The 24,486-nt window shown below is 44.7% G+C and overlaps 1 protein-coding gene across 1 annotated transcript in view; it reads left to right on the plus strand.

The window, feature by feature from the left end:
* Positions 1-24,486, plus strand: part of Aff3 (ALF transcription elongation factor 3) — a 474,953-nt gene that overhangs the window by 42,407 nt on the left and 408,060 nt on the right. The window contains exons 2-5 of the mRNA XM_015499678.2: positions 15,732-15,806; positions 17,948-18,068; positions 19,086-19,398; positions 19,678-20,060. Coding sequence (XP_015355164.2) covers positions 15,732-15,806; positions 17,948-18,068; positions 19,086-19,398; positions 19,678-20,060 — 892 coding nt within the window. The remainder of the gene's footprint in view (positions 1-15,731; positions 15,807-17,947; positions 18,069-19,085; positions 19,399-19,677; positions 20,061-24,486) is intronic.

The raw sequence follows: 24,486 nt of genomic DNA on the forward strand, positions 1-24,486 counted from the left end.
GTTCCCACTGTGGGTGGACAGTGTGGTTGATGCGGTGGAAGCCCTTCACGGTGCCCACCTCATGGTCTGGGAGCAGGGTCGGGGGGGGTAGGGGGACGAGGGGGGGTAGGCAAGCTGCATCGCCAGGCTTTCAGTTGCAAGGGAGGAGCGTGGAAAGGGCACATGCAAAGGCTGTGAGTGCCGTTCCCGAACGAACTCCCAGCAACTGTGTGCAGAGATTGGCAAACCCATTCCCCGCTACATATGACATGTACAAGGGTCGGGAATGACAAGCCAAGGTTACAAAAAAGTGGGGTTGTAGGACTTACTCTGCTAGGTACCAAGACTGCTCTAAACATGCATGAAGACATACGGTGTTGGTGCAGGGACAGGCGTACAGACAAACGGAACTGGAAAGGTAGTAGGAAAACAGAACTGTGTAGAAGAATCGTACACATTCATCCTCACATACACATACACATATAAATGCACGAAGGCCTGATGTGTACGTACACCTATGAAGGCCTGATGTATACTACATGTATGAAGACCTGATGTAGCCACGTATGAAGGCCTGCTATATGACCGCAGTTGTGCTGGAGAGCAATAGGGGAATAATGTTGGAGTTTCCAACCAGTAGTGCTGAGGTCAACTGGATTATTGTATGGAGAAAAATTAAAGTGAATTCCTGCATTATATACATCCAAATCAATTGTAGACTTTTTTTCCCCTTGAGCTGAAAGTGATTTATTGACACTATGTGTGTGGGGGGGTGTCAAATTTAACTCATCGGGTTGATTAGAACCTTGACAGAGCACAGGTTGTTGATGAAGTCCAGTAGAAGGTTGGCAGAATCCCAGACTATCCTTGGGCGTGCTCATCAAAACCCTTGCCCTTCTCTCTGGAGCTAACCATTATGCCGAATCCCAAGACTGTGGGTTACGGCTTCTTGGTTTCTATACCATAGAAACAGAATTACGTAGTAGGTGTTCTTCTCTCCGTTGTTCTTTTTACTTAATAAAAATTCTTTTTACTTTATGAGATTGCATGTGGTTGCATGGAGTTGTAGTTCTTCAAGAGTAAGAGTTATGCCTAACGGTGTGTAGTATCTATCTTCACAGATCATTTGGAATTCGACATAAAGATTTATCTATTTTCCCCACCCTGTTTATTTATTTATTGAATCACTTATTTTTGTCAGTATGGACTCATGGATGTTGGTTTTGCCCTTTGTTAAAATCCAGTACTACTTTATGTGGCTTTTAGACTGCTCTAGCCCTAGTCATGAGAAGGTGTTTCAGTTGTGACCTGTTGATAGACACCCCTGACTGCGGTGGCAGTGGTGTTGGGCACTTGCTTTTTACACTACAAGGTGTTTCAGGCCTGCTGCAGTCCGGCTGCAGCAAAATAACCGGGGGGTGACGAACAACTTGTGTACGTTGATACAGCAGGAGTGGGAGCCGTTTATTGTAGGACAACAGAGGTATTTATACATTCTACACAGCTTATCTTAATTAACATAAACTAGATACAGCAGTCAACCAATAAGGAATCTCCACACTTAATGGCTCGCTGGCGCCACCTCACAAACCACTCCCTCTGGCAAAATACCAGGAGCCATCCTGACTTGTTTACAGACTCCAACACAGGCCTATTGTGTGTGTGTGTGTGTGTGTGTGTAATTAATATATATATATATATATATATATATATATATATTTGTCCCAATCCTAGAATCATCTATTTCTTTCTTTCATTAGAAAATAGTTCTAGAAACAAAGATCTGGATGTGAGGGGTGCTCATTAATACCGACGTGCTTCCAGGTCCACTCAAATGACAGAGCCATGAAATACCTGTGTAGACTCACCCATGTGTATACACACATCTAAAAATATTTCTTGTGTACCCATCTATCTCCATTAATCTAAGCACGAGTTTTTACCCATGTCTCCAACTCCAATCCATTTATTCCATGTACTGTTCTAGCTTCTTTCCTTGCTCCCACTTCAACATGGAGAGACCTGGGTCTCATCATGCGCCGTCTGTTGACTTCATTCTTCAATTGCAGCACATGGGTCTAGTAATTCCACAGTTATTATCCCATCGAGCAACAGCCTGTGAACTAGCGTACAGTGCAGAAGTTCTTTTTGCCTTTTTCTTAGAGACTCTACTTATTTCCTGTAAGATTGAATTAGGATCCACCTTAATGATGTTACTTTAACTTAATCACCTCTTCAGAGAGCCTGTCTCCAGCACAGTCACATGCTGATGTACTCAGGGTCACGGCTTCATTATGTGAATTTGGGGGGATGCAGTTCAACCTGGAACATTGTAATACAGAACGAGGGTTTATTCTGATGTGTTCCCCCTGCAGCCAGGTGGGGGAGACCAGTGTCCCCCAGTATTTTCCAGTATTTATTACATATCAGAATTTCATTTCTTTTCAGGTTGAATGTTCCATTGTATGGATGTGCACATTTCTTTAATTCATTTATCCTCTGACAAACACTGGGGTTGCTTCTGACTCTTGTGAATAATGTCACTATGTACGTGGATGTACAAATATTTCCCCAAGACTTTGCTTTCCACTCTTTTGAATATCTGCCCAGAAGTTGATGGTTGAATCATATTATGATACTATTTTTCGTTTTTTGAGGAACTCACCACGTAGTGGCTCACCTATTTTTCATTCCCACCGACAGCACTGCCAGTTCTCCCAGGTCCTCACAAACACTTTGTAATTTACTGTTTCCTTTAAAGTAGCCATTCGAATGGGTATGGAGCATAATAAATATTTAATATAAATAATTCAAAAGTAGCAAGCACACAAAAATAAAATTTATTTTTTTCTGTACTAATAACAACACCTTTTAGATTCTTTTCTGTGTATGTGTATGCCCCCTACCCCAAATGTATCATTAGATAATTCGAATCAAAGTGTGATCATTTTGCTTATTTTTTACCATTTAACATTACCTTTTATATTTCCTGTGTCATCAAATATTACTACAATAGAAGAGTTTTAATGGCTTTTTAATGATTTAATCATTTTCTGATGATTTCATGTTAGGTTTCTTTGAGTTCCTTCTCTCATATATAATTCTCTGTTGAAAATTCATGGACATAAATCTCTGCATTCTTGACAATGTCCTTTGGTCAGATTCCTAGTAAGAGATTATTAAGTGAAGGGCTCTTTTTAAAATGTTCTGAAGATATATTGCAAAATGCTAGATTGTCTCCAGTAAGTTTTGTTCCAATGTGCCCCTCCCCTGCTGCTAGGGGGAGGGGGAGCGGCCAATGTCTGCCAGTATTTTCCAGTATTGAATATTACCTTTCCAACTCATTTTAGAAAATCTTTCAGGTAATTTGAAATGATTTTTACCTTAATTTGGTGTCCATTGCTTTGATTATTATTAAAAATGTGCAGTTTCCACATATAGATTCACTTATGTATCATTAGTTCATGAATTCAATGTGCCTGATAAAATAATTCCCATGGATCGGAAATGGCACGTTGAGTTTGTAGAATTACCACAGTATTTTCACATTAGAGGATGAGATGCTGTTAGTTATAACCTGTAATGTTTAAGGAAATGTAAGAGGCTTAATGATAATGTTAAGCGATGGTATTACATTATTAATGATAATTCCCTTTGTGAGACTTGCGAATATTAGTCCAGAGACGGCTGTTTTGAATGTAAATATTTTTGGGGAAAAAGAAAGGGAACACACGTTATCTGGAGAACAATTTATCTTCACCTAAAATTTCAATTTTATTACTTAGTGAGTTGAAAAGAAAGAACTAGTAGTTCTCGAACAGCAGAGCTTGGTCAGAGGAGTGGTAGAGGAGAGCGTCATGCACAGACTGAAGGGTTAGTGATGGAACTAGGAAGGGGCAGCAGCTGGATGGAGGTTGGACCAGGGAGGGAATGTGCAGCCAGGACAGTAGGGCTGGGGGGCCCCTGGAGGCCTTGTTGTCACCAGATGTAAGTTGTCACCAGGTGCTCTGTACCAGGCGCGTGGTTTTGGGGTTCTGTTTCTCTTGGAAGAAAGAGACAAGTTGTGTTCATAAAGAGGAGCGTGCAGGCCTGCTGTCTGAAGACCAGCTGTTTTGTGAGTGACCTATGGGAATAATGTGATTGTTTTTCTGAGAGCCAGATTATGCTGGAGTAGATGCAGTTTGATGCTATTAGGATGAGTACCGTGATTTTTTTTTTTTTAATGCATGCTTTAGATATCAAAAAGAGTTTCAGGATTTCCTCGATCAGTGAGCAGTTTGGTTGGGATTAAGATCTCTGGGTTAGATTTGTGGAGAGATTGATATAATTTCTCTTCTTGGATGAGGTAGAGAGCCAGGATCCTGGTATTTCAGAACACATAATCCTGAGCTGCATGTAATAGTCATTGTCTTAATTTCACACTTTGCTCAGAAGGGGAAGAACAAATGAAAACTTACATTGTCAATATTTTAAAAATAGAATACTTTGTAGTACAACAGTAATATTTGCTTTTAAAACCTCAAAGCAAAGCAGACGAATCAAATGCACCCCCCAGTCCATCATTCACCTCTGAGAAAACTATTTTAAAATTTTCATGTATCTATGAAGGTGCACGTATTATTTTATATTAGAGAGATTATCATGTCACCATGCTCTTTGTGAGCTCCTTTTTTACTTAATACTTGGGTTTTGGATGTGTTTCCATCTCTATACATTCAGATCCATTCCATCCAATGACTACAATGTTCCATTGTTTGAAATAGTGTATAATTGCTCACCAGTCTTCTAAGAATGGATATTAAATTGGCTTTAATTTTGGTTTTATTTTATAATGTATAAATAACACAATAATAAAATCCCAGTCATGAATGGTATACGTTCCTGAACAGGACAGTGAGGGCTCAGAGCCAGTATTGAATGCCATCCTGCTCCATCCAGCTACCTGTCTGACCTGGAGAAGGAGTGGTTTTTCTTTCTGCACTGTGGATGTTTTAGTCACCTTCCATCCAGATATTAATATTTCACCTTGACAGAGCACTTTAGTGTTTTCAAATACGTCTGTGTTTATTGCTTCCTTTGCTTCTTAAAACCTCTGATCAATGTATGGTTTGGTTTTATTACCTGTGTTTGACAAGAGGGCCGACGGCACAGAGTGGTTCTGACTTCTCTATTCCTTTAGCTGAGCTGGGTCTCCTCTTTCCTGGCCCCGGGTTAATCTCTAGGAGATGGTGGAGCATCCATAGAAACTATGGGACCAGTGATAGGAAGTGTCTTTCTCGTTCAGTGGGAGAATTGGCTGTGTCTTCTCTCTTCTCTCATTTGCTTCTTATTCAAGAAATCTTCAACTTTAATGATTTTTCTACAGGCAGAGTATCCCTTATCCCAAAATGTTCAGGACCAGAAGCATTTCAGATTTCCAATTCTTTTGAATTTTGGAATATTTGTGTATATAATAATGAGATACCTTGGGAATGAGACACAAGTCTAAACACAAAATTTATTTCATATACACTTAGTATACATAGCCTGAGGTAATTTCATATAATATATTTTTAGCATGCCTGTGTTTGACCGACACCCATTATATGAGGTCAGGTGTGGAATTTTCCACTCACGCCAACATGTTGGCTCTCAAAAAGCTTTGGATTTTGGAGATTTTGGATTGTGGATGTTTGGATTGGAGCTGTGCAATCTGTAGTAGGTTTCCCATGAGGATCTTGCAGTGCCTTCTTTAATGCATGCAGATTTTTTAATGGTGGCACTTCCCTTTGTGCCAATCATAAAAAAAAAATATTTGGTAAAACCTAGCTTTATCAATCTGCTATTTTAAAATTGCCACCTGTCTTTAATGTTGTAATAGTTTTGCATGACTACAGCAAAATACTTGAGGCCACTTACTTTACAAAGAGAAAAGGTCTAGTTCACAGTTTGGGAAGTTCCAGATCAAAAATGGGCAGTCCCATTGAAGGGAGGGAATACAAGAGGAAGGGGTGAAGACATTTGAAGGTAACATGAAGCAAACATGGCAGATAGACTTCGTGTACTCTTTGCAAGAATTCTTAAAGAATTGTGATTATTATCATCTTGCCAGGGCAGCCCATTGATATATAAGATATTTCATGTTTTATGGATCAAATACAATATTTTTATGATAGATTATATATTCCATTGAAATTGGGAACTTGTGAGTGATACATCAACTATAAGAAGACTCTTTGGTTTCCTGACACTGTGTTGTATGGGTATATGGAATTAATCATCTTTAGTGTCATCCCACAGGTTGAATTATAGAACCATAGAGTACAAATAATTCATAATTCCTAATGTCTTCCTGTAGGTCACACTTAATTGACTACAGATTTTCACCATAGAAAGTTGGAGAAATATCCCCCAAAACTTGTGTGTAGGCTGTGGTCCTGGATGTCTTTTTTATATCTAATTGGCACCTTGTATGTAGTAAGTTTAAAGGTTTTAAGGTTTTTTTCAAATTAGAAGGTTTAATTAACACAAACTTTTTTTTTTTTTTGGTACCAAGGATTGAACTCAAGGGTGCCCAACCACTGAGCCACATCCCCAGCCCTATTTGGTATTTTAGTTAGAGACAGGGTCTCACTGAGTTGCTTAATGCCTCACTTTTGCTGAGGCTGGCCTTTGAACTTGAGATCCTCCTGCCTCAGCCTCCCAAGCTGCTGGGATTACAGGCATGTGCCACCATGCCCAGCTGTTAAGTTGTTTTTAATATCCACAATTTTGTGGAACTTAGAACCCTGATTCTCACAGTTCTTATGTGTCTTTTGGCAAATTAAGTTTTCTAAGCCCCACATTTTTTTTTTTAATTGATCAAGGGGCTTTGTCAGTAAAATGTGCATTATAATGTTTATGGAACATGGATCAGATTTCACTTTTATATTTATTTGGTTATCTATTAATATTAACATTGTGTATTTTGCAGAAACAATGAGAGAGAAAAACAAGAAGCAAATGTGGTCTTTCTGACCAGTGTTCCAGCACCAGGCAGTAGCTTAATATTACTTTTATTATGATTCCCGTGATTGTTAAACTCAAAAACCATAAAGAAGATTTTAGGACTGAGAATCTGAATAGATGAAAGTTGTGTTGGTTCGAATGATGTGCTTTGCCTGTGGGTGAAATTTTGAAAAGGAGAGAGAAAAAAGAAAACATTTATCTTGCATTTTTACAGTTTTTAAAGTCATTTATTGCAGTGTCTGTGCTGTACCAGGTACTCGTTAGGTGCTGAGGATTCAGTTTTATAGAAAGTAGACATAGATGTTTATTATCAGGGAATTAATAGTTTAACAGAGGTTTCCGTTAATTAGCATAAGAGGTGTGACTATGGGGAGAAGGCGGGGCTCTGTGTACATCCCATGAAGGGCACCGGATGTGTTGATGTGCATCTGGCAATGATCTTGGGGAGGTCATCACTAAATGGAGACCTTCAGAATCAGGAGGTGGTGGGCAGGTGGAGAGCAGAGGTGTTCAGGGAACAGAGAAGAGCACATACAGGGGCTTAGAGATAGGGTGAGGCATAGAGGTTAGGGGATTGAGGGCCAACATTGAAACGATAAGCAGGCTAGGTCTCATAGTGCAATGGCTCCCAGATTTGTTCTCAGTCCAGAGGGCAGGGCAGTGACATGATCAATCTTCTATTTTAGAATTGCCACCTGGCTTTAGTGTTGTAATAGTCAGCATAACTATAGCAAAATGCTTGTGGCCCCTTATTTACAAAGAAAAAAGGTGTAGCTCACAGTTTGGGAGGTTCCAGACCGAAAATGGGCAGTTCCATTGGTTTGACCTCTGGTGAAGTCAGCACATAATGATAGGAGTTTTGTTTAGGAACAAAATGCTCACATCTTGAACCAAAACAGAGAGCAAGAGGACGACAAGCAGGGTCTCATCATCCCTTTCAAGGGCATGTTCCTAAGTAGCTCCCATTCCCAAAGGTCCCACCCCTCCCAAGAGCACTATGTGGGGTCAAGCCCTTGAAATACGGACCTTTGGGGAACACAGGAAGAGCAGCCAGGAGACCCCTTAGGGAGTGCTGTGGCCAGTGGCAGCCTGGGCTGAAAGGTGACAGTGGAGGACAGAGGTGGACACGTTTGAGTAGTATTCATGGAGTGGAGCTGGCAGGACTGGGGCATTGGCTGAATTTGGGGGACAGTGGCCTGGGCAACCCTGGAGTCCACGTGGTGCCCAGGATTCTGACTCAGGCAGTGAGGTGGGTTATGTCGCCATCCCAGCCGTCAGGCAGAGGCTGGAGTGGTGGTGGTGGGGTGAGCCTTGGTGGACAGGCAGGGCAGGCAGTGCCAGGGAACCTGATTGGAGGAGGCTCCCTGGGGATTTTGGGATCTGGAGCTGACGTGAGAGATCTGGGTGAGTCTTAGAGTCCCGTCTGGGCACCCGAAGATGAGGGATGGGTGATGGCGGTCAGGAAGACTGTCCCACGAGGTTTCACATAACCCAGTGTCCCAGGAAGGGACACTCACAAAGGAAATTCAGGAGTAGCCCAGAGGCAGGAGGGAGGCCAGGACCCCTCGGGGAGTGAGAGGACCTGGGGTTGCCCCCGTAAGGAGGCTGAGAGCAGGCTGGGGGAGCAGACCCAGACCCAGGGGAGGAAGACCAGGCGCTGGAGAGCACCCTGCAGAGCACCCTGCAGAGCACCCAGTGGGATCCCAAAAGGAGCTACACAGCAGAGTAGCCTGGAGGGCGGACCGTTTTTAACTGTGGGGAACCTTGAATGAGTTTCCTTGTTTCCTCAAGAGAGTGAGCAGGTGGGAGAAAGTGGGCCCCAGAGGGTAGGGTGCAGTCAGGCTGCTGAGCCCCGGTGGGAGGAAGAGGGACCCCTCAGAGAAAAGGCCGAGGGCCAGGGGAGGGGGAGGCCGGCTGCTCTGACACGAGCTGCATCCCTGCTGGGAACTGCTCCCAAGGGCTTTGCAGGGCTCCTCCTCACCCTCACGGGGACCTTCTGTGTTTTCTTTCGAGTTCTGAGGACTTCAGTCCTTTCTCTCTTCCCTAGCTTCTTGGCCTACTAAAAACTTCTGGCCAAGCTGATTCATTGCTGAGCAGGTCATCATCATCTTCAAAACAGGGTCTCTTTCCCTCTGAGGCAAAATAGTCAGTCGGTTCCTGTGATGACCCATGACAGTCAGGCTGGACCTCAGAGGTGTCTGATGATGTCCTCCTCATTCCTCCTTCTGGTGAAGTCCGCCCTATTTGTTTTCACTGTGGCCTTCTAGTTCTGTCCCTCCCAGGTAAAGTAGTCCAGTCCAGTGGGCAGCAGTAACCCCGGGTGACTCTTGTTCCTTACTGTCCCATTTCAGCCAGTTGACATACATCTCATTAGTGGCTCTGGGAGGAAAGGAAGTTGGGGGTTCGAGTCAGAAAAACATGGGCCATTTCTGAAGGACCAGTGCTCAGGATCTCCGGGCTTTCTGGGTCCAGGAGCCTGACCTTCCTGAAGTCACATGAAAGGACTTGGCCACCTTGCATCTTAAGACACCAACTGGTGACCCTGTGTGGCCACAGCAGCAAGTGGATGGAGTTAAACCCAGGCAGGCCATCAAATCTGCCACATCCTGTAGATGTCTTTTAAAATTCCTTAGAGCTGAAGTTTAGAAACTGATGCTGTAAAAGTGAAAATGAAATTTAATTGAGCATTGGGTGGAGAAAAAATAATTTACTGGCTCTCCCATGGAAAGCCCTGAGAGGAAGCAGCCTTCACATTGCAACACCTGTGATTGATGGCGCCCCGGAGCCGCTGCCGGGAAGCCAACTCTCTGAAATAGCATAGTAGGGACTTTGCAAGTGGGTCTCATTTGGTTAAGTTACTGCTTCTGTGAGGCTCTGCTGCATCTTTATATTCTACCAAGGAGAAGATGGTAAATCAGAGTAATTGCTTCATCCCAGGGCACTTTTATATTGTAGAGGAAAAGGTCCTGTTAAGAAACTCAAATTAACTTCTGCTGTTTATACTACGTGCAAAGCCTCTTTGAGAGCTGCTTGTCATACCGCCTGGTGGTTTATTTATCATGGAACAATTCCATTAGAGCCTGACACTTGTTCTCGTGGCACCGAGACTTAGGGTCCCTCGGGACAAACATTTAACCCTTGGAAAGGCAAAGCTGTCACTTAGCTGTCACTTCTCCCTCAAAACCCACTGGCGTATATTTACGAGAGATTTGAAAGGCATCATTTCCACAGAGTTGGAAATGGAGTTGGGACCCAGTAAATGATGAGTAAAAGCCTGATCGGGGTCCAGTACTGGGTTCCGGCAGTGGGAGCCGTGTGCTAGTTCCGGGGTCAAAGGCACTTCCTGAGATGTCCTGTGATTCCTAAGGAATCCAGTCTTCAGAATTCCACCCTTAGGAATGGATAAAATGGATTAAACTTACAGCTCCTGAAACCTGTTTGGCAAAATTCAATTCAGGGACTGAATTGAAGTGGGCACCCCAGTTTTGCAGGTTCTTAGGAGAATTCTTCCAGTCGAGGTCCACCTGCCAAGGAGGCTGAGCAGATCTTAGAGGGATGAACCGGGATGGTCATGATTTGAAAATGAACACCCCTCTGCCTGGCATTTACTAACCAAGGATGGGGGTCTCTTTCATCAGGGCTTGTCAGGGGGCGGCTCCCCAGGGAGGCGGAACAGCTGAGTCTTGAGAATTCCTCCTCTGGAGCCAGACGGCCTGACTTCCCATCAAGGAGATGTGGCTTGCTGGCCGAGGGAGGTGACGTGTGAGTTAACCTCGGAGCCTCTTGTTCCTCCCTGGAAACTGAGGGTAGTGTCCCTTGGGGTTTTTCAGGATTATTAAACAAAATAATTCATGTAAAATCCATGTAGAGTAGGTGTTGTCATTAGTGAGATTTAATAGGGGCCAGATGGGTCTTGGGAAGGTGGCATAGATCATCCCAAAATGTATTTGTGGGCTCAGTTTGTCTAGGGGCGTTTGTGACTTTGCGGTTCCCTTTGATGTCACAGTTTCCCAAAGGTAGAGCACAGGAGTAATTAGGGGCACATAATACCCTCCATCCAGTTCCTATTCTGAAAGAACTGTCGGCCGACCCAAGGTAGAGACCTGTGAATGTTCTCGGAGGAAATCGTCAAGATTGGACTCAGATGGAGATAACCTTTGTGGCCAAGACAAGCACATAAGAGGTTGGACTGACCTTTTCAAGGAATCCATGGTTAGAAATAATATGTGGGGTGGGGTGCTCACTTACAACGCCAGTGGGGAGCTAGGGGGCGGGGAGTGCTGTCCGGGCAGATGAGTGACAGGCATGGAACTGAAGTTGCTTGGCTCAGAGACAAGAATCCCGAGTAACCGAACAGGGGCCGAGTGACTGAACAGGGGCCGAGTGATGGTGTTCAGGATCTGGGGATTTGTAATAGGCGCTGTTGACTGGTTCTCACTGTTCAGCAAATTTGTGTGTGTGGTGGTGGAGGGGACTGGGATTAAGCCCGGGGTGCTCTACCACTGAGCCACATCCCCAGCCCTTTTTATTTTTTATTCTGGGAAAGGGTCTCATTAAGTTGCTCAGGGCCTCGCTGAGTTGCTGAGGCTGACTCTGAACTTGCGATCCTCCTGCCATGGCCCCCTGAGCGGGTAGGATGACAGATGTTAGTCACTATGTCCAGCTCTCTGCCACCACCACCCTCTCTGTCTCCATATCATGACAATCACCTCCGCCCCCACCACACCTCAGGGCCTGGAAGTACTGCAGCTGCAGGGTTCTTGCCTCCTTCTCAAGGCCTGACTGCAGCCTCACCTGCTCCCTGTCTGCTGTCTCCTCCCTGACCCCGGTCAACCTTTCCGCCTTCCGCCAGCTCTGCAGAGGGAGGAGGCAACGCGCAAGGACCCTTCAACAGCCTTGCTTTTCTCGAATTTAAGCAAGGATTACTGATCTTTTATCATTTGCTTTATAAATAACAAGAGATGCTAATTAGTTTGACTCATTAAATTCAAAACAATTGGTTATAATTTTGGAGTGTTTGATTTAATTTCTTTAATTACACACAGCGGCTGATGTGCCGCTCCAGAAAGCAGGAGAGTCTCTGGGAATGTTCTCCTCTCCCCAGCTCTTGCCAGTCCCCTCCTTGTTTGCCCTGGAGGCGCCTGTCGGTGCCCAGGGGGAAAGCGAGTGTGTCCTTCCAGGACTCGGAGAGTCTGGAAGGTTGTCTTCTCAGTGGCCAGGCTGCTGAGGTCCAGCCCCCGTGCACACTCTGGGGAAGCAGAGAGTGTTCCTCTGTGTTTTTCTCTCTGTGTCTGCCCTTGGCTTATTCCCTCCAAATCAAACCTGCAAACCAAAGACATGAGGATTAAAATGTGGGATTCAGCTTGTTAAAGAAATCGGGTGGTCTATGGAGGGCCAGGGTCACTCCCTCCACTCCTCTCAAAGGCCAGCCTTTCATAGTAACCTGCACGTCTTGAACATTTAGGTCCTTCTTCTTCCTTCCCCTCCTCCCTGATCCTGCATCCTGTTGTCCCTTGTCCATTACCTTCTCAGGGGTGGGGTAGGTTGGTCACAGTCCTGGTGGTCTCCCCAGCATCTGATAGTGGCATTCAGGAAATGCTTTTGGAGGAAATCGAACTGTATTTCTGATATTTGAAAACAACATGGATAACATGGTATCACCTCCAAAAGGTAGGTGAGAGGTGAGTTGGATGAGATTATTCTCATCTCCTTGAACTCAGTTGTTTCTTAGCCCCTGCCACGGTTTGAATAGGGTTGAGTGGGTGCCCAAGGTGTTCTAGGACTGGAGGCTTGGTTGCCAGTGTGGTGGTGTTGGGGTGTGCAAGGTGATTGGGGCAGGGTGTGCTACCTTCAAAAGGGTAGTTCCCTGAGAGCTAGTTGTTACACAGGAGCCAGCCTTGACCCGAGCCCCTCTGGCTTCCTATCTTGCTATGTGACTTCTTTCTCCGTCTCTCATACCCTCCCACAAGATGCCATCTACCATGTTGTGGTACACCCAGAGGGCCCCCATCAGAGGCCAGATAAAAATCACTCAATATTGGACTTTGAGCCTCCAAAACTGTGAACTAAATAACCTCTTTTCTTTATATAGGACTTAACCTCGGTTATTTTGTCAGGGCAACAAAAAATGGACCAATGCAAATCCCCAACCCCTGAGACAATAAGTGGGCTATTTTTTTTTTTTTTTAAGAAAGTCAGAATAAAATGCTGATGATTCTAGTTAAGGGGTACAGTTGGCTTCCTAGATCACTGACTAAAATCTCCTCCCTGGGAGATGTAATTTGTTTGGAGCCTCCATTCAGATGTCAGCAGGCTGCCCATGGAAGAGTACCCGAGGGAGGGAGGCAGTTCCTCCTGTCCAGCTGGGTCTGCTGGGTCAACCGGGGCTCAGCTGGAGGGTCAGGCTGTGCTCCAGCACCTTTCCCTCCCGCAGGGCAGCCCGGGGACAGATTGCAACAGATCTGGTGAATGGGCAGTTCATGAAGATGGGGGATGCCATCATCCCTCACTGGCCAGCTTGAGGATCTGTACTTTCTCTGTTCACTCTTCCGTCTTCTAGTCCACATTTCTAGGTTACACAGATAACGATTTGGGTGTGTGTGTGCTGCAGAAAGAGAGACTGCATTTTTCTTTTGTTGTTTGGGGGCTGTAAAAAATTGTAATAGCTAACACTTTGTTCTCGATTCTCTTCATTGTTCTTTCTGCATGGGAAAGGGTCCCTTTTGTTTTATGTGTCCTCTTTTGCTTTGGTGGGGCTCGAGTTCACTATTGGTTACTACCGGGCTGGCTGGCACCAGGGTTCATTCAGGAAGCTTGGCCAGCTCTTGGTCAGCTCTGGGCTTATGGGTAGCTCCTCTGCTCTGGGTAGAGGTGAGCCAAATCCTCTTTAGACATTGCTGTTCCTTCTACATGAGGCCTTCTTTTTGACATCATTTTGGTGATCGAACTCTTGATTTAAAAAAAAAAAAGTTAACCTAGAGATGATATTCACCATCCCTGTGTTCTCCATGGGACATCAGAAGGATAATTACGAGACATACCGATAAAATATTTGGAGCACAGCAAAAAGGAGAAAACTTCAGGCTCGTAGACATCATTATTATTTCGTTTCATGTTGTTACCATGTGATTAAGAATGGATTAATTTTGGAAATGGTAATTTCATGTCTAGATATCTCTTTCCATTTAACCACCATAATTGGCTTTGGTGGAAGCCCTACAAGAAACCTCAATTGATAGATTAAAAATAAATGGGAAATGATCAAAATGTTTTTGTTTTTTTTACCATGTTTTTCATGTGCTATTAAAAAAAAAAAAGGTTCCAAAAATAAATACGTCTTTTAAAAGGAGTTGATTTAAAAGGTTCGTTTTCTGGGACTGTTATGCATCTGCAATAAATAATAAATAATATCATAGCAGTTGGCTGCCTCCACTTTGGTGCAAAATAAATAAATACATTTGGTGATATATGTTTGAGGAATGGCAATCTTGTCCTTTTTACAGAGCTAAGGAACAACTCTGCAGATAGAGATTTTACCATCTGCTAGTAACAAAGAAAAGCTCGGAACACGCAGTGCTTACCGAGTTGAGCGGGTACAGTGGCCTGCCAGGAATCGGAATTGTCTAAAACTTAAGTCATCCGTTCCTGGGGAAGCTGAGCCCACTTTCAGCACGTCAGGGGAAAGGTGCGTGTGCTTCTGAAGCGAATGGCACGGTCTCCACATGGCTCCTAGGGCAGAGGAGCTGAGCTTTCATGCCCAGGCATGGAGAGAAAGGCCCTCCGTGAGCCCGTGAGCCCTGCACGGGTTTCACCTGTCATGAGTGATCTGCAGACTCGCCGCCGAGCAGCTGCTGTCTTTCTGAGTTCAATCCTTTCGTGTTGGTGGACAGATGAAGCTGAAGACGCTCAGGGAGAGATGGAGAGTGGGAAGGCCCGACTCTCTTTCAGTGGCATTTGCTTCTTAAAGCAAGTGACATTTTAGCTCCCTAGGCCTGAAATGACACGTGGGGGTTGAAGTTCTAGTTAAGGAGAGGGAGTGGGCGGGTTACCTTTAGGAAGGGCTCCGTGCTCAGGGGACACCACGGAGCTGCCTGCAGAGGAAGGGGAGAAGCCAGGCGTTTCTTTCTGTGTTTCCTCTGGTCTCCTGTGAAGGGGCGGGGACGGTTGTTACTGGGGTCAGCTGGCTTCCACCCGATGGTGTGCACACAGGCTTTGTAGCAGCCCTGTAGGAAGAGGGCACGTGCAGCTCTATTGGTGGATTCTGTGTAAGTGGCCCTGAGAGCACTGGAAGCCACAGGCTGGTCAGGCTGGCAGAACGTGACTGGAGAATGGGATCTGGCAGTGACCTGCCTCCTGCAGTGGCTTTGGGGGCTCTTCAGCTTAAAGGGGCTAGGAAGGGGCAGCTCAGTTAAAGAGAACCCCCTTCTCCCTCACCTCCCACTTTTCCACGTTACACGACGCTCCTGACTCCCAGACCCTGGAAGTGTGTTGAGACGGGGGTCTGCTGAGTTGACCTTGGCACTATCTCCTTGCCTTTGCTTAAACACCTGGGCCGCATTGCAAACAAGAAGAGTCCATCAGTTGGCTTTCGTTGCTGCTCTTGACCCTCGTCCCTGTCTTTTTCATGGTACCTCGGTTGGAACCCTCTTTGGACCCTCTTTGCAACCCGGTATTTTTGTGCCCTTTCCCTTTGGGGAAAAAGTGGACAGATGGGTGCCCATGGAGACGCCCAAGGCTGGTCAGGTTTAAAGTGTTTTCTCTTACAGGGGTGAAGACATCTTAAGCCAGAGGAGCGATTCCCTAGTTGTGGAATTTCAGTCATCAGCCAGCAGATGCAGGAGGTATATTATCTTGGGCTCGGGGGCCTCTCAGCAGCCCAGCAGTCATCCTGCATGACCACCTGCCCACTCCATCCTGCATAAGGCCACCGTGTGCATCTCACCCATCTCGTGTGTGATTGGTTGTTGGCTCGCCCTGGCTAGGGGGCAGGTGTGCCCGTGGAGGCCTCTCTGTGGACCTGGGCACTGTGGCGCTTCCCCGTGTCTGTGGGGAGGAGGGGCGCCCAGATGCATGCAGAACAAGCTCATGTGTTTGATTGTCAGTGCCAATATTGACCTACAAGGAGCTCATAACACAAATGAGAATTCTCCTGTTTGTTAAAGCCCATCTGTGCCCATCCGTGCAGCAGGAGCCATGTGTCCTCAGAGCAATCTGCATCTGAAATCCATGGAATGTTCGGAAAAGCTGGGGTTTCCCGGGACGCATGCCCACCAGCGGGTCAGGACATTCCCTCTCCTTTGAACCGGAAGTCTGGTCCTGTGAATGGGAGTGTCATTTCCATCCCGTGCCTCTTTAGGCCAGTCACTGTCACCCCAGAAAGTCCTCAGTGGCCCTGAAGCGGTGAGCCTCTCTGTTGAGGGCAGATTGCCGAGGCTGCAGCCTCCCTTACGCGAAGGACACTGGTTGGGCTCCTAAACCTAATAACTTTGGGTAATGTACTAAGGATGAATTAAAATGCTAATAGCTTCCATGTTCTGGATATTTTAACATTCCCTAATTTTAAATTTAAATGAAATGCCTCAGGGGCTGTAGCAGCCTTGCCAGAAGCTTGTTGAGCCCCATCACGGAGACGGCGTGTTTAAAATATGTTCTGGCCACATGGGCCGAGCCGGCCTGAGCAGCCCTGATTGGAGGATTGTGTGATTTGTGTCCCCGACAGCTACATGGCACAGATACTCTCTTTTACTAAAGATAGCTGTTCGCCTTTAATAATTTGAATTTTCAGAACTTCCTCTGGACCCCCCAGATCCTTTTATTTTAATCATATTTTCATAGCAGTACACTGGGTCTTCTAGCACCTAAAATTTTTCCAAGCCTTTTTTATAAAATTACCTTCCAGCTTGGACCTCATAACAAAGCCACAGACACCCCTGCTTTGTCACGAAGAGGCTGAAGGATAGAGACTCGAGGGGTGTTACCAGGTTGGTGTCCTAGCTCCTGAGTGGAGCGGTCACCAGCCTGGTGGCAAGGTCATCGACATTCCACGTTTCTGCTAGGACGTGAGGGCCGTGCCGATTTTGAGGGCTATGCTGGTATTTTCTGGTTGGTGATGTTCATTCCAAGATCTGTACTGAGGCCAGGCTTCCCCCCCAAAATTATTTCTTCCCATCAGTAAACAGGTCCCCCCCTCCCTAGTTGAATTAGCCCTGTTATTTCTCCTTCGTAGCGGGAAGGAGCCCTTTATTCCTCCCGCAGTTCCTCCAGTCGTCTGATGTCTGGCCACTTCATAATTGTATTTTGGGAGATTAGATATTAATTTTTTCCAACCGAAAGGACGAGTTCCTCGATGATGCGACACCATTCAATTTCCGCCCTCTCCTTTCGGCGCCTGCACCCTGTCCTCCCGGCACATTTTTCATAGTTAGGAGGAGCAATAATGTCAAATATATCAGAAGGAAGAATCGATTCCGTCGTCGTCTGACGACTTGACTGATGAACAGAGATCAGAAGGCGGCTCTGGACGGCGCACAGCGCCCCAGCACGGGGGTCTCGGCAGCTCTTTAGGGAGCTGGTTAATCCAAGAATCACTGCAGAAGCCCAACCGGGGTGGGGGGGTGGATCCCAACCAGGAGCTTCCCTGTAGCACTCAGGCTGCCCTAACAGGAAATAGGCTCGTAATTTCTGTTTACACAGAGCTCTAATTGCCGTCTGCCCTAAGATCACACTTCGTCCTTTCCTTGTGGGGTACTTGGATGGCTCCTCTTTCTCACATCAGGCAGAGGAGCCTGGCTCTGGTTGGAACTTGCCCTAAGGACATTCCCTCCTGAAGAATGTCATTATCAGGTTCCCAGATTCACACGGCCTCATGAGCCTGGCTTTCATCCCATCGTGTCCTCGCTGCCATCGCCCCATGAAGGGAATGGTACGTGGGGCTGCGCCCTTTGACTTGGTGGTGTGTTCTCTGGTCTCTGTCCTGATACAGTGTCTATGAGCCAGACAGGAACGCCTTACGGAGGAAAGAACGAGAAAGAAGAAATCAGGAGGCTCAGCAGGATGGGGGCACGTTTAATTCCAGTTACTCCCTCTTCAGCGAACCCTACAAGGTAGACGGTTTTCGGTTGTTGGGCTTCACCCCTGCGTGTGCTTCCCAGTCCCTGGGGGTGGTGGTCTTGACTGGAAGGGCTCAGGGACCCGTCTGCAGTCAGTTTTCTGCCTGTTCAGCCAGGGGAGGGACCTCAGCTACCCCGTCAGTACCTTCTCCTCCAAATCTTGGTGTCTAGTTTGATATGGAGATCCGCTGGTGGAGATCTTTATTGATAATACAGACTTCATCGAATATGGAACCCAATGCATTGATCTTCTAAAGTCAATACCATCCTAAACTCTTAGGAAACAAGTACGGTTCACAAAAGAGGTTGGGTTCCATATTCAATTTCTATGGCTCACGGTAAGGGTCAGGGTACCTGAGAAAGAAACTGTAAAATTGTTTCTTATTTTTACCAAAGACCAGGTTGTTTTCCATTCCAGAGTGAATGACCTTCCCAGCTATGGAGAATGTCTTAGTCTGCACGGAGCCGTGATAGTTGAGGCTGGTAGATTTCCTGCACATTTAGCCCCATGTGCCTTGGAAGCTTTACCCTGACTTCTCTTGCCTGTCACTCTGGATTTCTGACAAGAATAATTATCTCCTTAGAAATTGGAAGCAGACCAATTCTGAGCCAAATCTTAACTTTTCCAGAACAAGCTTTCCATGGGATTACAAAAAGAAAAGAAAAGAAAAAGAAAAGAAAAATTTAGTCTTAGAAAGACCTAATCTAGACGGTTTTGTTAAGTTGCAATAGTAAAATTTCTGATTTCCAGGTAATGCGGTTTAGCTACAGGATACCAAGGCTGAATTCCTTTTTATATATCCTAAGAGCATTCATTACAGGTCTCCAGCCCTGGAGTGGTGCAGAGTGCTGACAGACATCTTCAGAGACCCTAAGGATCTTGATGTCTTCTGTCACCTCTCATCCTAAACACGGCAGCCCTGGTTCTATGACCCATAAGGACAGCTGTCCACTGTTTCCTGTGTTTCTCTTGTCTCTAACCATAGCGTGGATGTGTTTTTCTTTCTCCAGACTAACAAGGGGGATGAGCTCTCCAACCGGATCCAGAACACTTTAGGCAATTATGATGAAATGAAAGACTTTTTAACTGATAGATCCAATCAGAGTCACCTCGTTGGCGTCCCCAAACCGGGGGTTCCTCAGACTCCTGTGAACAAGATCGATGAACATTTTGTTGCAGATTCAAGAGCCCAGACCCAGCCCTCATCTGTCTGTAGCACAGCCTCTTCCACTCCAGCTGCTGGCCCTGTACAACAGAGTAAAAGGGGCACCATGGGCTGGCAGAAGGCTGGGCACCCACCGTCCGATGGCCAACCGCGGGCAGGTAAGCAGGGGCACAGGACACTTACTTTGCCCAAATCGGCGAAAGCAAAGAACAGTGATGAAAATACATAACTGCTGTGTGTTGAGACTCCTCTGCTCATTTCTTCTTCTTCTTCTTCTTCTTCTTCTTCTTTCTTCTTTCTTCTTTCTTCTTTCTTCTTTCTTCTTTCTTCTTTCTTCTTTCTTCTTTCTTCTTTCTTCTTTCTTCTTTCTTCTTTCTTCTTTCTTCTTTCTTCTTTCTTCTTTCTTCTTTCTTCTTCTTCTTCTTCTTCCCACTCAGCACAACAGGGTTCTCTCAGGACCTTGCTTGGAGATGGTGTTGGCAGGCAGCCGCGGGCCAAACAAGTGTGCAACGTAGAGGTGGGACTGCAGACCCAGGAGAGGCCACCCGCCATGGCAGCCAAGCACGGCAGTGGTGGGCACTGTGTTCAGAACTTCCCTCCTGCCCTGGCTTCAAAGCCCAGCCTGGTCCAGCAAAAGCCGACCGCGTATGTGAGACCGATGGATGGCCAGGATCAGGCTCCCGACGAGTCTCCGAAGCTTAAGTCGTCTACAGAGGCTGGCGTGCACTGTGCAACGTTCCGAGGAGGCCCAGCCAGCAAGCCAGAGTCGGCCAGAGCCAAAGCCAAGCTCTCCAAGTTCAGCATCCCCAAGCAAGGAGAGGTGAGTCCCCTCTTCGTTCCACCTACGTGTCGCTGAAAAGTTATTGGCTGTGCGATGGCTGAGAATTCCATTTCCAGGAGCTCTTTTTCAGTACTGTGGCTGACATCCTGTGGTGGGATTTATGGCAGTCCCTAGCGGGAGAGGCAGACATCGTAAATAATGATTTATTAAAATCTCAAATTTATTATAATTGGTATTTTTTAAAGTGCCATCGAATACAGCATAAGTGTGTGTGTGTTTCTCTCTGTGTGGGTACTAGTCAGGCAAGGAATGCCTCTTTCACCATAGTCCAAGGGATTTTTGTGAACAAGGTCACGTTGACTGAGCTATTATATACTAGGAATAAAGGCACTTCAAAGGGTTAATTTTTAATATGTAAGAAGGTAAAATTTTATGTGAAAGAGTTAAGAAACTCTTTTAACATTTTTATCCGTTTCGATAAGTCCGAGGACAAACTTTATAAAGGAAAACTCATAATAATTTATAATTTTTTTTTTTAGTTGTAGATGGACACAATGGCTTTACTTTATTTATTAATTTTTATGTGGTGCTGAGGGTCGAATCCAGGGTCTCACATGTGCTGGGCGAGTGCTGTACCATGGAGCCACAACCCCAGCCCACACATAATAGGTTTTAAAGTATTTGTTTAAATGATTCAGAATTGAATATGCTGAATATTCAGACATATCCGATATCCCATCTTTAACATTCGGATTCATTCATGTTAATCAGAATTCTTACCTGAATTCTCCTCGTCGTCTAAAAATAATCTGAGATTGTTACATGGGTATGTGAACAGAGTGAGTTATTTTAGTTCATATTTTTTTTTTGGTTTGTATTTTGATTTTATGTTGGCATTTATTCATTACATTGCAAAATGCATGATGTGACGTATTGAGTATTGAAATTCTAAACTAGCCAATGGCCCAGTGACAGGTGGCAGGAGGGGTAATGACCAAGTAGTTACTTGAACAGTAAATCTGGATGGAAAATGAAGTTGTTTTAAAGAAACACATCTCACACTACTTTACAAATTGGTGATAGTCGTCAAGAGCACATGGAGAAGAAATATGACTGTATTTTTGCTGTTCTTTTGCTACAATGTGGGAAACGAGCTAAAATAAAGTCTAAGTTCTCAAACATCATATTTAGGAACAGTTTAAAGTTTTTTCTTTTTTTAGACATGCTCTTCTTTAAAGGCAGACTAACAGTGTGACCAGAATATTCTTTGTATCTTCATTAGATTTAATAACCAAATGAAGCAAGTGTTCTGACATTTCTTGTTGCATTTCTGAGCAGTCATCTCAGAAGTCCCTGCAGACCCCTTGGGCGATAAGCTTTCCGCCCTCTGAGAAGATCGCCCGAGTCTCTAGGAGATGTTTACACAGGTTTGATGAGGACATTCTGTGGCACGTATACCAGGAACTTCTTTTGATGACACATTCATGATAGGTTCTAGAAAAGGGCTCATTAGGAATTAATGGAAGCAAAATGTGATTTCTACAAAGCTTTATGTTTTCAAGTCTGTAGGAAATGCACGGAGATGCTACCTCATACAGCTGAACTCATCAGCCCTTTGGTTTTTGTCGTCATTGTCAAATGACCTCTACTGGCAGATAAAGCACAGCTAGCTTTGAACAGTGGTGATGAACTTAAGCCACCAGGGATCCCTTTACTGTTTGATTGACTCCTTGTTAAAATGACTTTTTTTTTTTTATCTACCAAAGCACTTCAAATTAGTAGGTAATAATTGGTTTATTCACTTTTTTGGAGCCCAGTGAGTTAAAAGGGGGAAAACAGTATTTTTTGGTAGCCAGCGTATCCTCCTCCAGGTCCCTGTACAGCCTCACAGGGCTTCTGAGTATGTCATTAATCACTTGGACATTTTCAGGATGCCCTTTGAGGACCCCAGATTAGGAATGATACACTGTATAGTTTTTGGTCATCACAGACTGAGATCGAGAGGCACGCAGAGGGAAATCAGAGCTTTATACAGAAGGTATTATACAGATAGTATTTCATTTCCCCTCCATGTGATGACCTGGACCATCCAGCCTGCTGCCCTCCTCACATTGTGGACTGAACATGTCGGAGGCCACTTGTGCATTGACAGAAAAGAGGTGTCATTTGTAGAACAAAGTTATAACTGGAGGGGTATTTTTTCTGGAGTGGGAGATGTAGTCCTCGTTTTAGTAAAAAGCTTGGTGTGTTAGGAAAATATTATGATTTGAATCTGGAAACACTTGTCTGTTTAATCACAATAAGAACTTTTTTCACAGTTAGCAGCAAAATAGTATCTGCAAATCACTTTCGCTGCCCTTCAAGCTCCAGGGATTTTTTGGCATTTTTGACAGCGTTCCAAGACTAACAAGAACCCTTTTGCAGGTTTATCAGTCGATATTTTTAGGCCATTCCTATAAGATCCATAATGATAGCAGAGAAGCAGAATAATTTTTATCTGCCAAATTTTTACTTTGGAAGGAATATGTGCTTTGGAACGTGTGAAACAATTTGATGTGGTAAACAATTGGGAAAATATTCATGCTTCTATACTTAATGCTCAAACAATTTCAAAAATATTCATGCCTATTAGTGCACATACTGCCATTATGAAAAGGTCCCCTCCATTTCTCTGGCTTTATCTTCCAGTGAGGTGGCCGAGGTGTTTTCTAGGGAAATTGACACAGAGAAAACACCCTGAAGGGGACTTGCTTCCCTTGACAACACTTTTTCAAGGTATTAACTGTGCAATAGGACTTAATCCAGAAGGAAGAATTCAGAGGCTCAAAGGAAGTATTAGGTAAAAATCATGTAAAAACAAGGGGGAGGGTTCAAAAATGGCTGCTTGGCACTGTGTAGGGACATTCCTCATAGGAAGCTCAGATCCCTGAGTAGGGGCACTGTGATGTGAGGAAATTAAAAAAAAAAAAAATCAAAATGGGATCTCTGCCTTCAGGAAATCTATCTATATGAGTTGAATAAATTAGACTCCAACACTTAGCTTTTAATTTGCAATTTTTCTCACTTACAGTCCAAACTAAATTTAAAATTGGCCTTCCAGCCCTGGGAAAATTCCCTCACCTTCATCATCTCTGTAGTGGGAAAAAAAAATGTTATTTTTAAAAATGGAGAATTTCTGACTCTCTTTTGCCCGATTTTATATTTCATAAACTTTTCATTCTCGTCCTTGCAACATCTGCAGCCTATCTGCCGCCATGGCAAATTATTTGTTATAATTCTTTAGTCTTCGATAATAGGTAATTAGTGTAGAAAAATCCAGCGCAATTTGATGTGGAAGTTAAAGGCCTCAGGAGAATTCCTGAAACTGATACACCTGCCTCTTAGCTGGTTTGGCTCGGCTCAGTTTTGTGTTTAGTGAAGAACATATTTTTGTCATTATAGCTCAGACTCTTATTCTGGAGGCCAGCCCTTATTAAGTGAGCCTCCCCCCGGAGTGCAGCTTGGAAAGGTGTCTACTGTGAGGCAGGAGACAAGGGATTTGACAAACGGCTGGAGCATGTATTCTAGAACATTCTAGGACCGGGAACGGTAAAATCCATTTTAACTGAAGTCAGTTAGTTCGGTCTCCACCCCTCCCCACCCCACCCCCTTCCCTGCCACACACACACTTGGCCTTAATATATCATTCCAGATCTAGACCTTGGAGACTCTTCAACTGGAGGGGCAGAAATACATTTTTGGGGACCTGAAATGCATACATTGTCAGGTGTTCTCTTGAGGACAAAAAGATCAGAGAGATATCTTGCACTTGCAGGTTTTACAAAACATGTAGCCCCCTGAGGCATTGGAGACCCTGAAGCTGGAGTGTGGTCGGCTTCAAGGTCTGTCTTGGGCTCATGATATGATAAGGAATTATTATCAAAATGTTAATTTGGGATTTGAAAAAGCACTTCCTATTAGTCTCAAAACTTGGTAAAACTTAAAAATAAATATTTACAAAACACGTGATGGGGCAAGGAAAAAAATAGGGCAGGATCATGAAAAAGCCCACTATGCGGGACTTTTGATACAAAATATGGGTGTCATGGGCTGGGCCGCCATTTTGTCTGATAGCTTCAGCCCTGGTATTCTGAAGCCTGCAAGGTTTGATTTCTGTTTGCCATTGATTTAATAAATATCACTGATCTGAATCTAATATTGCAGAGGGCTCTGCTGGCTGAGAATGGGACGTATTTGGAAAGCCAGTAGGCAAAGGGAAACCCTGCGTCCCCTAGCTTGGTTGACCAGGAAAGAAACCTCAATTTGAGCATCAATTAATAGACTGTGCTAGGAGTATTGGTAGTGGTTGATAAGAACAGAGTAACCATTTGGGGCTGATTCAGAATTTTATTTATCAAAGTACATAATTAAATACTTTAAGACCCATTGATTAATCAGAGCATATCCATGATAGGCCTTTTAAAGA

The sequence above is a fragment of the Marmota marmota genome, unplaced genomic scaffold, assembly GCF_001458135.2.
Source record: "Marmota marmota marmota unplaced genomic scaffold, marMar, whole genome shotgun sequence".
In the NCBI taxonomy this organism is placed as follows: Eukaryota; Metazoa; Chordata; class Mammalia; order Rodentia; family Sciuridae; genus Marmota; species Marmota marmota.